At 31.0% G+C, this 12,840-nt stretch overlaps 1 protein-coding gene across 1 annotated transcript; it reads right to left on the bottom strand.

The window, feature by feature from the left end:
* Positions 1–8,127: 8,127 nt before the first annotated feature.
* On the bottom strand, positions 8,128–11,936 carry LOC136233511 (peroxidase 27-like). The gene is made up of 4 exons (XM_066023187.1): positions 11,718–11,936; positions 10,697–10,888; positions 10,356–10,521; positions 8,128–8,543 (listed from the first exon to the last, which is right to left on the bottom strand). The coding sequence occupies exons 1-4, from the start codon at positions 11,934–11,936 to the stop codon at positions 8,128–8,130; spliced, it is 993 nt and encodes a 330-aa protein (XP_065879259.1).
* Between the last annotated feature and the right edge of the window lie 904 nt (positions 11,937–12,840).

Consider the following 12,840-nt stretch of genomic DNA (forward strand, 5'->3'; position numbering starts at 1 on the left):
TGGTGGAGAAACGGTTCAGAGAAAACTGATGAATAAAAAAAAACTTAAAACAGAAAAGAAAAGAAAAGTAAAAGAAAAGGGATGATCCTAATCTCCGGCCTCTTCACAGATATATATCAAAATCTGACGAATATCCAGTTTGGTCCTCCATCTTTATATAATCTTTTAAAAATTATTCTAAACTTTTAATTTACACATAAAAACATCAAATTAACTCCAAACTTGTCTTATAACACCAAATAAAAATCACCCACCTAATAATTATAATATATATAACTATCAAGGTATAAATTCTAGAAATTGAGACACGGATGTGACACAGAAACTTGTGTAAGAGCATGAGCCACCTGGTTAGCTGACTCCTTAACATACTTGACAATGAAAAAACTTAAAGACTATAAAAGAAATCTAAAATCATATAGAACAGCTTCAATATAGGAGTTAGCATAGTTGTTGTTGTGAAAATCTTGGATTAGAAGCTGAGAGTCAGATTCAAGAATAATATGATCAAGGCTGTAGATTTTTAGCCAATTGAGAGTGCCTCGGAAACCCAATACTTCCGTTGTAAAAGCATCGGGAAAGCTGGAAATACGGGAAGAGTGGGCAACAATGAACCTACTGTTGGCATCTCGAAAGACACAGCCGAAACCACTGCAATTGAGATCACTGAAACATATCGCATCAAAGTTGCATTTGAGCCAATCCACGGGTGGACAGATCCACTGAGAGGGAGGGCATGAAAAATAGCACATGAACAGGGTGGATGGGGTTGAACAGCTTGCCACAAGGATAGGACCCCAAGAGTCGTGTGGAGGATTGATTTTGGGGAGAAGGTTAACCCATGTCAAAGCTTCTTATTCCTAGCTTGCCGAATATGCCTGAGGATAAACATAACTTGAGAAATCACCTCTTTGGCTTTGGAAATGAAAATACATGTAAGTCAATTAGAGGTACAAAAAAAAGTTACAATTTATACCCAAATTAGACAATCGCCAAGTGGAGCCCGCAAAATCGCACCCCACTAAAATATGGAAAGAATCCTTAACTTGAGAATGACAAAATAAGCAAAGAGATACGAGAGAGAAGGCCGTCAGAGAAATGTGAGGAATGAAAAGGAAAACAAAACAAAAATTGACTACAAAGACTAAAATACTCTTCTTATACTTACTTGTAGGGGTGAGTATGGTTCGGTTAACCGGTCCATTAGGTAAAAAAAATTAACCGAACCGTTATCAATGGTTTTTTAACCATCCAAACTGAAACCGGTTCCTATCAATCGGTTAACCATACAACCGGTTAACCATTAATTTCGGTTAGGTTTTTCGGTTAACAGTTTTTAACCAATTCTCACTAGTTAACCAAAAATCAACGGTTAACCATAATTTTTACCTAAACCTAAATTTTAAAACAATATTAAAATACATATCATTTCAAAAATTCAAACAAAACGAATTCATATAAAAGTTCAGAATTTAAACATAAGTACTGAACTAAAAAACAATCCATCATGTTTACATTTAAAACATAAAGAAACGTAAATAATATTTCGTCAAAGTACTTATGTTTAAAAGAGAGCATATTTTTTTTTTTTTAAAGTAAAACATTATAATCTATGTTATATATTTATATTAATATATGTTATATATTTATATTAATATATGTTATAATCCATGTTAAAGGCTTTTTTTAATCTTATAATATAATCTATATTATATAATATATTAATTTAAAAAAAAATTATATTTATTAAACGGTTCGGTTAACTGTTAACCGCGGTTTTTGAACACTCTAACTCGAAACCGAAACCGGTACCTATCTATTTTTTTAACCATTAAAAAATCACTGGTTCGGTTAACCGTTTTTTCTGGTTCGGATTACCGGTTGACCGGTTTTTTTGCCCACCCCTACTTACTTGATACTACAACGGCTAGGATATTCAAGGATTTTAGATTTTCGATCAATATTTTATGATATTTAAGTTTTTATTATCATTAGTTATTTTATATTTTTAGTTCAGTTCTGATTAATATGGTAAGATATTTTCAGTTTCAGTTATCAGTTCAATTTTAGTAAGAAAAAACGATCAAATTTAATGAAATAAATATTATATATGCACATAGAAAATATTTTGGTATAATTTATTAATTTTGGTTCAATTTAATCGAATTTGTTTTACTAAAATCGAATCGATGAATGCTAAAATATGAGAAAATACTGATCAGCACCCAATTGAAAATATAAAATGCTTAAACTGAATTTTATTTTAACTATGAGAGAAATCTAATTAACGGTTTCGTATATATTAGGGATCTAATTAGAGATATTAGAAAATTGAGGATCTAATTAACTTTTAGGTATAAAATGAAGATCTAATTAATGAATTGAAAATGTTAAGGACCTAATTGGCTCTTAAAGTATAGGTTAATAACCTAATTAGTTTTAAGCTTTTGGATATTTATAAGATAAGAATCTCAAGGCTTTGTAGTATCATTCTAAATCTATAAATATATTAGTTGAGCGTATTGCATTTTGGGAATTATAGTTCTTTTATCTTTGTTCAGTCCGACCCAAAATTTACACGAATATAGTGCGGATTGGACTAGATTTGAACAATATATTTAAATATTAAATCGAGTTATACTTGGTTTCAACTTATAAACATGTCTAATTTCAATCAGCAACACCAGTAGCGTTTATCTGGACCCTGAATGATCAAATGAATTTGGTTATTCAGTTAGATCTAGGCTCATTAAATTACACCTTAGGATGCTTTGAATATCCATCGTGGGATTATAATGAGTCTAGATCCAACAGTGAATCAGGTTTCAGGTGAACGCTACTGCCAACAACAATAGAAAAAATAAAAATATATTTTTATTAAGAGTTCAAATATTAATATTAGAGATGGTAACGGATATAGTACCTGTAGATACTGTCAAACTTGTATATGTTTATCTTTCTAATTACTTGTGCCCATCACATTACTTTAATATGTATACTTCTAAAATCTCATATCTGTTATACTTAATTCGCAGGTATCCAGGAATACCTTTCTTCGAAATGACACTCGACCGAAACATTATGCCGTTGCCACCTATGGCACATGTCGTTTCAATCCCCAACTCTGAATTCATTTTTTATGTTTCGCACCAAGAATCCAAATAAAGTTTGGAATGATCCACCAAAAATGAAATATTCTTAGAATTCTCCACTTTTCAAACCAAAATTTTCTTAAAAATTAAAATTTACGTGCTAATCGAATATATTTTTTGTGGCAGTCGTGTGTCGTTTCAGTTAATGGTGAAAGTTAATTGTTGCTTATATGCGTTACTTTCCGGTATATTTTTGCTCTGCAAGTCGTCGTAGTGATTTTATTGAGATAAAATTCAAAGTTGGATGGTTTTATTGAGGCAAATTGATCAGTTCAGTGACCATTTTCAGATAACCATAAAAATTCAGTGATCAACTGTGCATTTAACCCGAAATAAATATTATATGTGTACATCAAAAAAAAAAAATATTTTGGTATAATCTATTAATTTTGATTTAATTTAACTGAACTCTTTTTTTACTTAAATCGAATCCATAAACAAACTTAAAAACTAAAAATATTTATTAAAACTGAATTGAAAATATAAAATAAAATAATTTAATATACGTTAAAGATCTAACTAGAGATTTTAGAAAGTTAGATACCTAATTAAATTTTAAGGTATAAATTGAAGATCTAATTGATGATTTGTAAATGTTAAGGACCTAATTGATTTTTAAAATATAGGTTAAGGACCCAATTTGCTTGAAGCCTTTGGATATTTAAAAGGTAAGGATCTGTTAGAATGCAGTAGTGTTTATATGGACCTTGATGACTAAATGAATTGTCGGTATTCATCGTTAGATCTAGGCTGATCAAAAGCATGGGATGGAAATTCAAGGCATCCTAAAGCTTATATTTAATCACCCTAGAACTAACGGTGAATGACCATAATTTATTTGGTCATCAAAATCCATGTAAATACTATTGTTTAGAACATTGTGTATCATTCTAAATATATAAATATATTAATTGAGCGGGTCGGGTTTTGTGAATTAGTTCCTTGGCCCAAATCAACCCATATTCGATTGAAATATAGGAAAAATTACACACAAATTCATCTTTTAAAAACTATTTACAACTATGGTAAGTCATAGTTTTGGATTATGTCAAACTAGTAAAATCAGTACTTTTAAGATATTTTAAGGATTGAAATTTATAAATTAAAAGTCTAGAATATATATTCTAGGATTTATGATTTATGAATTGGAATCTAGAATTTTTAAATTATTGTTTAAAATCATATTATATAGAGAATAATACCATATTAATAATTAAATTCGCTAGTATGACTTAGTTATAATTTTGTACTTAATTATGATATTCATGTATTTGATCTTGAATATAACGTGGGTTGGATTGTATTTAAATAATATACTGAAATATCAAACCCAATTAAGTTTGGTTCCACCAATCTATAAACTGTAGTTTCTGACTCGTATGCAGTGGCCGAACCAGGATCTCGGATGACTTGGGGCTCAAATATATCAGTAAAAAAAATTCAAAACGTCAAAAAAAATCGAAATTAATTGTGCGGTTGACGGTAAATTTTCAAAGTCCAGCCTGTTAGGGCTGGATCCAATTCATTAAAACTGTAAAAATGTTATTATTTTTTTTAGAAACTAGCATTGAACTAATAGAAAATTAAACATGTTTACTTTTTTTTAATGGTAAAGACATAATAAAAATGAATATTAAATATTTCATCAAAAAAAATGAATATTAAATATATTTACCTTTTTTTTAATGGTAAAGAGTCGACATATTAAAAATGAATTTAAAAGTGTTATCAAAATAAAAATAAGGGATAAGGTACTAAAATAAGCCTAAGATTTTTGGGGAAGTACCAATTTAGGCTCAACGTTCAAAATAGCACCACTATAGGTTTAACGTTTACAACATAATATCAATTTAGGCTTAACATTTACAATATAGCATCAATTTAGGCATCACGTACAAAATAGCACCAATATAGACTTAACGTTTACAAAATAATACGAATTTAAACTTAACGTTTACAAAATATATCCAATTTAAGTTAAACGTCACAATTAAATTAACCATATTATATTGGCTTAATAGGTACCCAGCCCCCTAAACTTGTAACTTTTTTTCACCTGGCCCCCTCAACTTAGGGGACAACCTCTCAACCCCCTCAACTCTCCAAAAACATCACATACAGCCCCTTACACCCCTATGTTCGGTCAAAATATTGACCCGTGTAGAAAACGCGCTTGACTGTTGACCACACCAATGTCACGTGTCATTTTTTATTAAAATTTTACATTCTAGCATAAGAATTCTGATCGAAATCCATCTCTGGTAGTTGCTCGCCGAGCACAATTGGGCTTGCTCGCCGAGTAGAGGTCTCAATGGAAAAATTTAATAAAAAATGACACGTGGCATTGGTGTGGTCAACAGTCAAGCGCGTTTTCTACACGGGTCAATATTTTGACCGAATATAGGGATGTAAAGGGCTGTATGTGATGTTTTTGGAGAGTTGAGGGGGTTGAGAGGTTGTCCCCTAAGTTGAGGGGGCCAGGTGAAAAAAAGTTACAAGTTTAGAGGGTTGGGTGCCTATTAAACCTATTATATTCTTTTCCTATTAACTTTATATGTTATCTTTTTATTTAGTTCTATTTTCTTATTTATTATAATACAATTAATTAGTATTCTTGCCCATTAAGATCTTATATTTGTTTTTCATCAATTATTCCATGCCTCCTAAACTTTATGGCTCATGTAATATATGCAAACTAAAAGTAATTGAATTTCCACAATATTTCGAACACAATTACTTTTAGTTTGCATATATTACATGAGCAATGAAATTTAGTAGTCATTGAATCATTGATGAAAAAAAAATATAAGATCTTAATTGGCAAAAATACTAATTAATTGTATTATAATAAATAGGAATATAGAACTAAATAAAAAGATAACCTATATAGTTAATAGGGAAATAATATAATATGATTAATTTAATTATGACATTTAGCTTAAATTGTATATATTTTGTAAACGTTAAGCTTAAATTCGTATTATTTTGTAAACGTTAAGCCTATATTAGTGTTATTTTGTACCTGATGCCTAAATTGATGCTATATTATAAACGTTACGCCTAAATTGATATTATGTTGTAAACGTTAAGCCTATATTGGTGCTATTTTGAACGTTGAGCCTAAATTGGTACTTTATCTCTAAAAATAAAGAGTCCATTTAAATTAATTAATAATGGTAATATATTTTTATAAAAATTGAAAAATAAAATTAAAATAAATAAAAACTTTTTAAAAGAAATTGAGGTTGAAGGGAGTTGAACATATGACCTCTCAAATAGAATTAAGCATCCTTAACCATCTCATCTACCTTTAAACATTGAAATTATACTACATAGATTCAATACAATTCTCTTCAAAATATTACCAGACACCATTACTAAAAAAAAATTCTCAATTCTCCGGCGGCCTGCCGGGGCTCGACCCCCCCCCCCCCTCCCAGTTCCGCCCCTGCTCGTATGATGCATGGATTCATCTTAGCATTTAAATATAAATAAAAAAACTTATAATTTTATTATTTTATTTTTACATTTAATTTAAATAATCTATATATATATAATAATATAATTAAAATTAATATATTATATATCTATATTATATTTTTTATCTGTAAAAAAAATGAGGAAGTGACACATCAGCTTCATCGTTACTGTTTTATATTATATATAGATGTATAATTTTAACCTGCTACATTAGGAGAATCGTTACTGTTTTATTTTATATTAATATATATTGAGATCATGTTCAAATTTTTCCTTATCGTTTTTGGTGAAGTGCATATTTACGTGCTTAAATACGATCTCGTGCAATTTTATCTCTAATATTTTCAAATAAGATCAATTTTATTTCTATCTAATAGAAAATTTAAACAGACTGGTTTACCGTTATTTCATTTGTTATTTAATTGTTATATTGAACATTTTGAACATCAATTATGTATAAAAATTTATCATGCTACTAACACCGTTACAAGCAACCTGCCAAAATATCAATATTTAAGTCTAGTCAATACAAGTTGATAAGGGCATCAACACGATCGATCCGACCAAAGTCTGAAATAGGACTCACACGATGTGTGGAGTCACCAGCATGCCATGTGAGCAATTGAATGAAAGAGGAAACTAAGGAGAAAAGGCTACACGACGTGTGACCTTAACACACATCGTGTGAACTAGCACAAAAGTCTCTGCTCGAAAATGCTTAATTCACATGACATATCACTTATTAAACATGTCGTGTGAGTTAAAAGAATGGGGACTCCTAGTTCGAGCTCATCAACACACCGAGTCAACCACAACCTACAACGTGTGGATGCATCAATCTCTAGCCACACGTCATGTGGACTGAGTTTCGTGCCCACGTTTGTGCGATTGTTGTTTTTCTCTTTAGACTTATCTACCGATTTGCCATTAATTTAGTTTCTCTCATTCTTATCCCTAATGTCTAAGTCAAGCTTGTAACACTTAGTAAGATTATTTGGTCTTTTCTTAACTAGATTTAAAGAGGTATTTAAGGCTTTTGTTTTATAACTTTTAACAATACATTTCATATTTTCTCCTCGGGTGTAAGGTTTCTACCTTGTTGGATTCATTTTTTCTAGTTAAGCTAGAGAAGAGTTTCATTCTTTATTAATTTACGATTAAAATCAACATTATCATCACAGATCCATATCACGAGTTAATCACAAAATAACTTCCTAAAATATTAACTATGTTATTAAAACAGATATAAACAATCCCCCAAAATGCATAAAACTATCCGGCTTATCAACAAACTCACTTAGAATATCCGACGTGCAGTCCAATAATTACCAAATCAGTCCATTCAAATTTTTTTGTTAGGTGAAAAATCGGATAAACTATAAAAAAACGACATCCATATCCTTATACTAATCAAATTTTATTAGATAACTTTTCAATAATACAAATAAGAAAAACAGTCCATCATATAACATAACTAACTAAACATAATCATAATTTAATTAATCATACTACAAACTTTTCTAATTTCACCCGAAGATCCGGTAAGAACACCGACCCGACCCATATGAACCATGGATACACCAAAATCTCTGAAAAAAGTTGATCCTTTACTCCAAGCTTGAATCTGAACATAAGCTCTTGTGTAAATGTTGTCACGAAGTGCAGCATCAGATTGAAACAAACCTCTTCTTTTAGACACAAGTGTGTAATAACTTGAATCGAATGTCTTAAAACTACCCGGATCCATTTCTACAAGTGTCGTTTGGTCTGTCGGACTGCATTTTAGCTTTAGTTTCTCAGCGTATTCCGAATCTAATGTTGGATCGGAGTCGTTGTTGATTCCTTTTCCGGTGAAGTTGTATAGCCGATTTGTGAATGCGAAGCAGTGTGATGTTCCGAGTGTATGCGCACCTGTATTAACGAACGAATCATCAATTAAGGTTTAATTGAGTAGTTAAATCCAGTGGTAAATTACACGTGCATTAGCAAAAAAAAAAAATTTGCTAAATCCAGTCAAAAACCAACTTTTAAGTATTAATGTTCAATTTTTCAAAATTAATCTAGATTTTGTTTAAGATTTCTAAAATGTAAAAAAAAATGGATTTAGGGAGGGGCGAACAGGTAAAAAAAATTAATAATTTGGATTTAAGGAGGGCATAACAGACTAAAAAAATTAGAAATTTGGATTTAGAGAGACCTAACTGACCAAAAACATTAGAAATTTGGATTTATAGAGGCCTAACAGGTCCAAAATTAGAAATTTGGATTTAGGGAGTACCGAATATGCCCAAAATATTAAAATTTTAAATTTTGGACAAACCTAACACTTAATGGACCATCTTAAGAGGCTAATTGAACACACCGATACATTTTTTTTTAGACGGGGGCCGAACCTACCCGAGATCAAGGTGGTTCCGGCAGCCGGAGGGATCTGGGCCCTCCTAGGACCCCCTGTTTACACCCCTGGTTAAATCAATGTATCTATCAAGTCGTTTAAATGTAGACTTGTTCATGTGTTGGGTTGGGTCTCGTTCGTGTCGCGTCCAACCGACTTTTAACTAAAAATGCTCAATTTAAAACAAGTCCACTGCTAATTTAGGCAGGCATGGATTGAGTTGGATTTGGATTTAAAATCAAATCACAAACCGGTTCATATAAACTCATCTAAAAAATATATAAAAATAAAAAAAAAAATTATACTTAAAAATAAATATTTAAATATATAAATTTGTAAATTAATATTAATAGATGAAGTTGGTCAGGCTGGTCTATGCTATTTTTATCAATTCCAAATTCATCCAAAAAAATAGACGGAGTTTAACGAATTTGGATCGGACTTGATTCAAGATCAATTTTCCATATCCAAACCAAGACTAAGAGACTTGGGCCTGCTGGGCTGGGCAGCTGTTTGGATCCGTGAACATATCTAATTGGGAAAATTACACATAAATTCATTTTTAAGAATTATTTACAATTATGTCAAGTCTATAGATTATGTCAAACTAGTAAAATCAGTACATTTAATATATTTTAAGGATTAGAATTTATAAATTAGAAATCTAGAATATATTTTAGGGTTTATGATTTATGAATTGGAGTCTAAATTTTTTAAATTATGGTGTAAAATCATAATACATAGAGAATAATGACATATTAAAAATTAAATTTGATGATATGACTTAGTTGTAATTTTGTACTTAATTATGATATTCATGTATTTGACCCTATCTAATTTAGCCTAACTGCTCAACTAATATATTTATATTAAAAAATAAATTATAATTAAAAAATGACTTTGAACTCTAAAAAAATACAACTAAACTTTAGTCCATTAATTTAACAAGACTCAACAAATATAAGTAAAGATTTAAGAAAATAATAAAAAAAAACTAATAGATCGGACTGACCAATCCATTCTATTTTTATATTTAATCTGCCTAGATCTAACGGTGAATGACCAAATTTACATGGTCATCAGGTCCATGTGAACGCAACTGATAAAAATAGATATAATAGAATCTGTATTATCACAATTCTATATATTATCATGAAATAAGACAAGTCGTTTATAGGAAAGATTCTGATCTAGGATTAAACTTGTTTGAGACCGTTAAGCTAATACTAGATTAACAATAATGTTGATATGGTATCATCTAAATGGTCCAGAACCAGATTAATCTGACAGTACGGTAGATTAAGATATAAGTCTAGACATGTACGTACCGGATAACACCACGAGATCTTTGAGGCCCAAGCCCTTAGCCCGGAACATGGTAATCAGAGTAGAAATGTTTGCAAAAGGAGAAATAAGGTTTGTTAAAGCTTCTGATCCAATGGATACCCTTCCGTCTCTTCTTCCCGTTTCAACTTCCCAATACGGTCCCTTTGTCTGAACGAAATCACATTAATCAAGTTTAGAAAGTCGGTAAGTTATTTTAAACAAATTCAACCAATCAATATAACATTTTAAAGTAAATTCAAGAGCTAACAAAACATCTGACAAGGAAGCGAAATCAACCACGGAACAGACTTTAATTGAATGAGTTGAAATAATATAATGTTACCGCAAAAGTGACATCTCTAGACACGAGAGCAACAATGTCCGCACAAGAAACAATTCCAGGGCAAGCCACTTCTAAAGCCGACTTCACTCTGTCGATAATTTGAAACCCTCGAAGGCTTAAATTTGGTAATGCATTTTTTTCAACTTGTTGGTTACTGTTTGTAGCATTTAACAGCACCGACCCGTCACAACCCTGTAACAAATAACAACAACAGTTGAATCAAACAGACATTTAAATCTAGAAATGTGTATTTTATCGGTCTAAAATCGAACCAAACCGAAAAAGACGATGCTATAATCCCAAAATAGTTAACACCAGCATAGAACGGAATAATATGTAAACCTGAAATATAAATAATTAAAATATTCTGTTTAGTTTGATTTTAAACCGAAAAAATCGAATTTAAATCAAAATAAAAATATGAAATGTGTTCGTGTGTATATAAATATGAATGCATATAATATGAGTAACACGGTTCAATTCGATTCTTATATATTATTTTTCATGCCATATATACCAAAATATACCGAAAATTATAGCTAATCTTAAATGGAAAAGCTAAAAGTTACCGAATTCAAAAGTCGGAATTGAATTGATTCGGGTCGATAATTCGATTTTTACCGAACAATGTAGATGCGTACTTAGTTCCTATTGATCAGGTATTGTGCTCATCTATATAATCAAATATTTTTTATTTTGAATTTTAATTCTGTTAAATCTTTCTCCAACTCCTACTCCTGAAAACAATATATCCGTTAATAGAATATCAAATTATTCCATTTTGACTTCATCTAGATCTCTCAACATCTTTCCATAAAATTAAATTAACAAAATCGAGCTAATAATGCGTCAAAAAAACAATAATTAAATTAGCAGTGACGGATTCAGGATTAAAATTCAGAGCCGTGCGAATTACAGCACCAACCAAACCAAAAGAGTACAGCTCCGCATCTAGACTGACCTTATTTTGCGTGCAGGAGTGTGTGAGAGATAATATAAATACGGTGACGATGTTACTTACCCGGACGAAGCAATCATGGAAGTGCATTCTCAATAAGGGGCCAGCAAGAGAGGGAGCCACAAACATGGTTTGATCCACAACTTTTTTAACAATGGCTTCAGCTTCTGGACATGTTTTCGAGTAAAATCCGACTTTTAATTGTGCATTTGCGGAGTTAGAGACGAATAGAAAGATGATCAATGCGAAAACGAGGCCTGAAAATGACTTTGAAGCTGTCATTTTGGCTATGAAATTTGATGTTTCTGTGTTATAATGTACAACGGTACAAACACACTTTAATTTATATATAGTTGTTTGAAGATGCTTGGCATATAATATTATATAGGTAAAATGTATATATGAGTCCTGATCATTTTCTTTATATGATATATTAATCCATTGATTAGTTGTTTTTTAACACATTAGTCCGTTGATATTTTAAATCGATACATTAAACTCTTGATCAATTATTTTTAAACACACTAAGCCCTTGTAAGACGTGTCAGTTGTGTGAATAATTCAAACTCGTTCGACATGCCTAAAATTGTAGGAATATCATTGTTCCTTTAAAATAAAAATGAAGAAATTACCGGTCTTTGTAATCTACATGTCAATTAAGGTTTTAAAACAATGATATGATGTCAATTCTGTCTGCGCTAAATAAAGTTTGAATCACACACATAATGGATCGTCGAATAGTGACTTAATGTGTTAAAAAGTAAATGATCAAAATGTCTCCATTTAAAAGATTAGGAGCTTAATGCGTTTAAAAATAATTAAGAGGTTTAATATATCCATTCAAAAATAATTATGGCCTCGGAACTTTAAAATCGGATATAGGGATGCAAATGGGGCGGGGATTCCCCATCCCCATCGGTGACCCGCCCGACGGGGATGGAGAATCTCCGATAAGGATTCCCATAGGACAAGGGATGGGGATAATTTTATCTCCCATGGCGGGGATGGGGAAAGGTATCCCCACCCCGTGGGGATCCCCGTCCCCGCTCCGTTAATCTCCAATGAGGATCCCCGATTATTCCCCGTGATAATTGATTTTTTTGGATGATTTTAACTACATTCTAATTAGGTGATTGGCTGTTTTCAATTTTTAGATTTTTTTTATTTGAAAATTTTGAGAATGGTT

The sequence above is a fragment of the Euphorbia lathyris genome, chromosome 6, assembly GCF_963576675.1.
Source record: "Euphorbia lathyris chromosome 6, ddEupLath1.1, whole genome shotgun sequence".
NCBI lineage: Eukaryota > Viridiplantae > Streptophyta > Magnoliopsida > Malpighiales > Euphorbiaceae > Euphorbia > Euphorbia lathyris.

Coding starts and splice junctions, on each gene's coding strand:
- LOC136233511 (XM_066023187.1), bottom strand. CDS start 11,936: ATGACAGCTTCAAAGTCATTTTCAGGCCTCGTTTTCGCATTGATCATC. Junction 10,889..11,717: donor TCCATGATTGCTTCGTCCGG/GTAAGTAACATC, acceptor TATTTGTTACAG/GGTTGTGACGGGTCGGTGCT. Junction 10,522..10,696: donor CTAGAGATGTCACTTTTGCG/GTAACATTATAT, acceptor GATTTCGTTCAG/ACAAAGGGACCGTATTGGGA.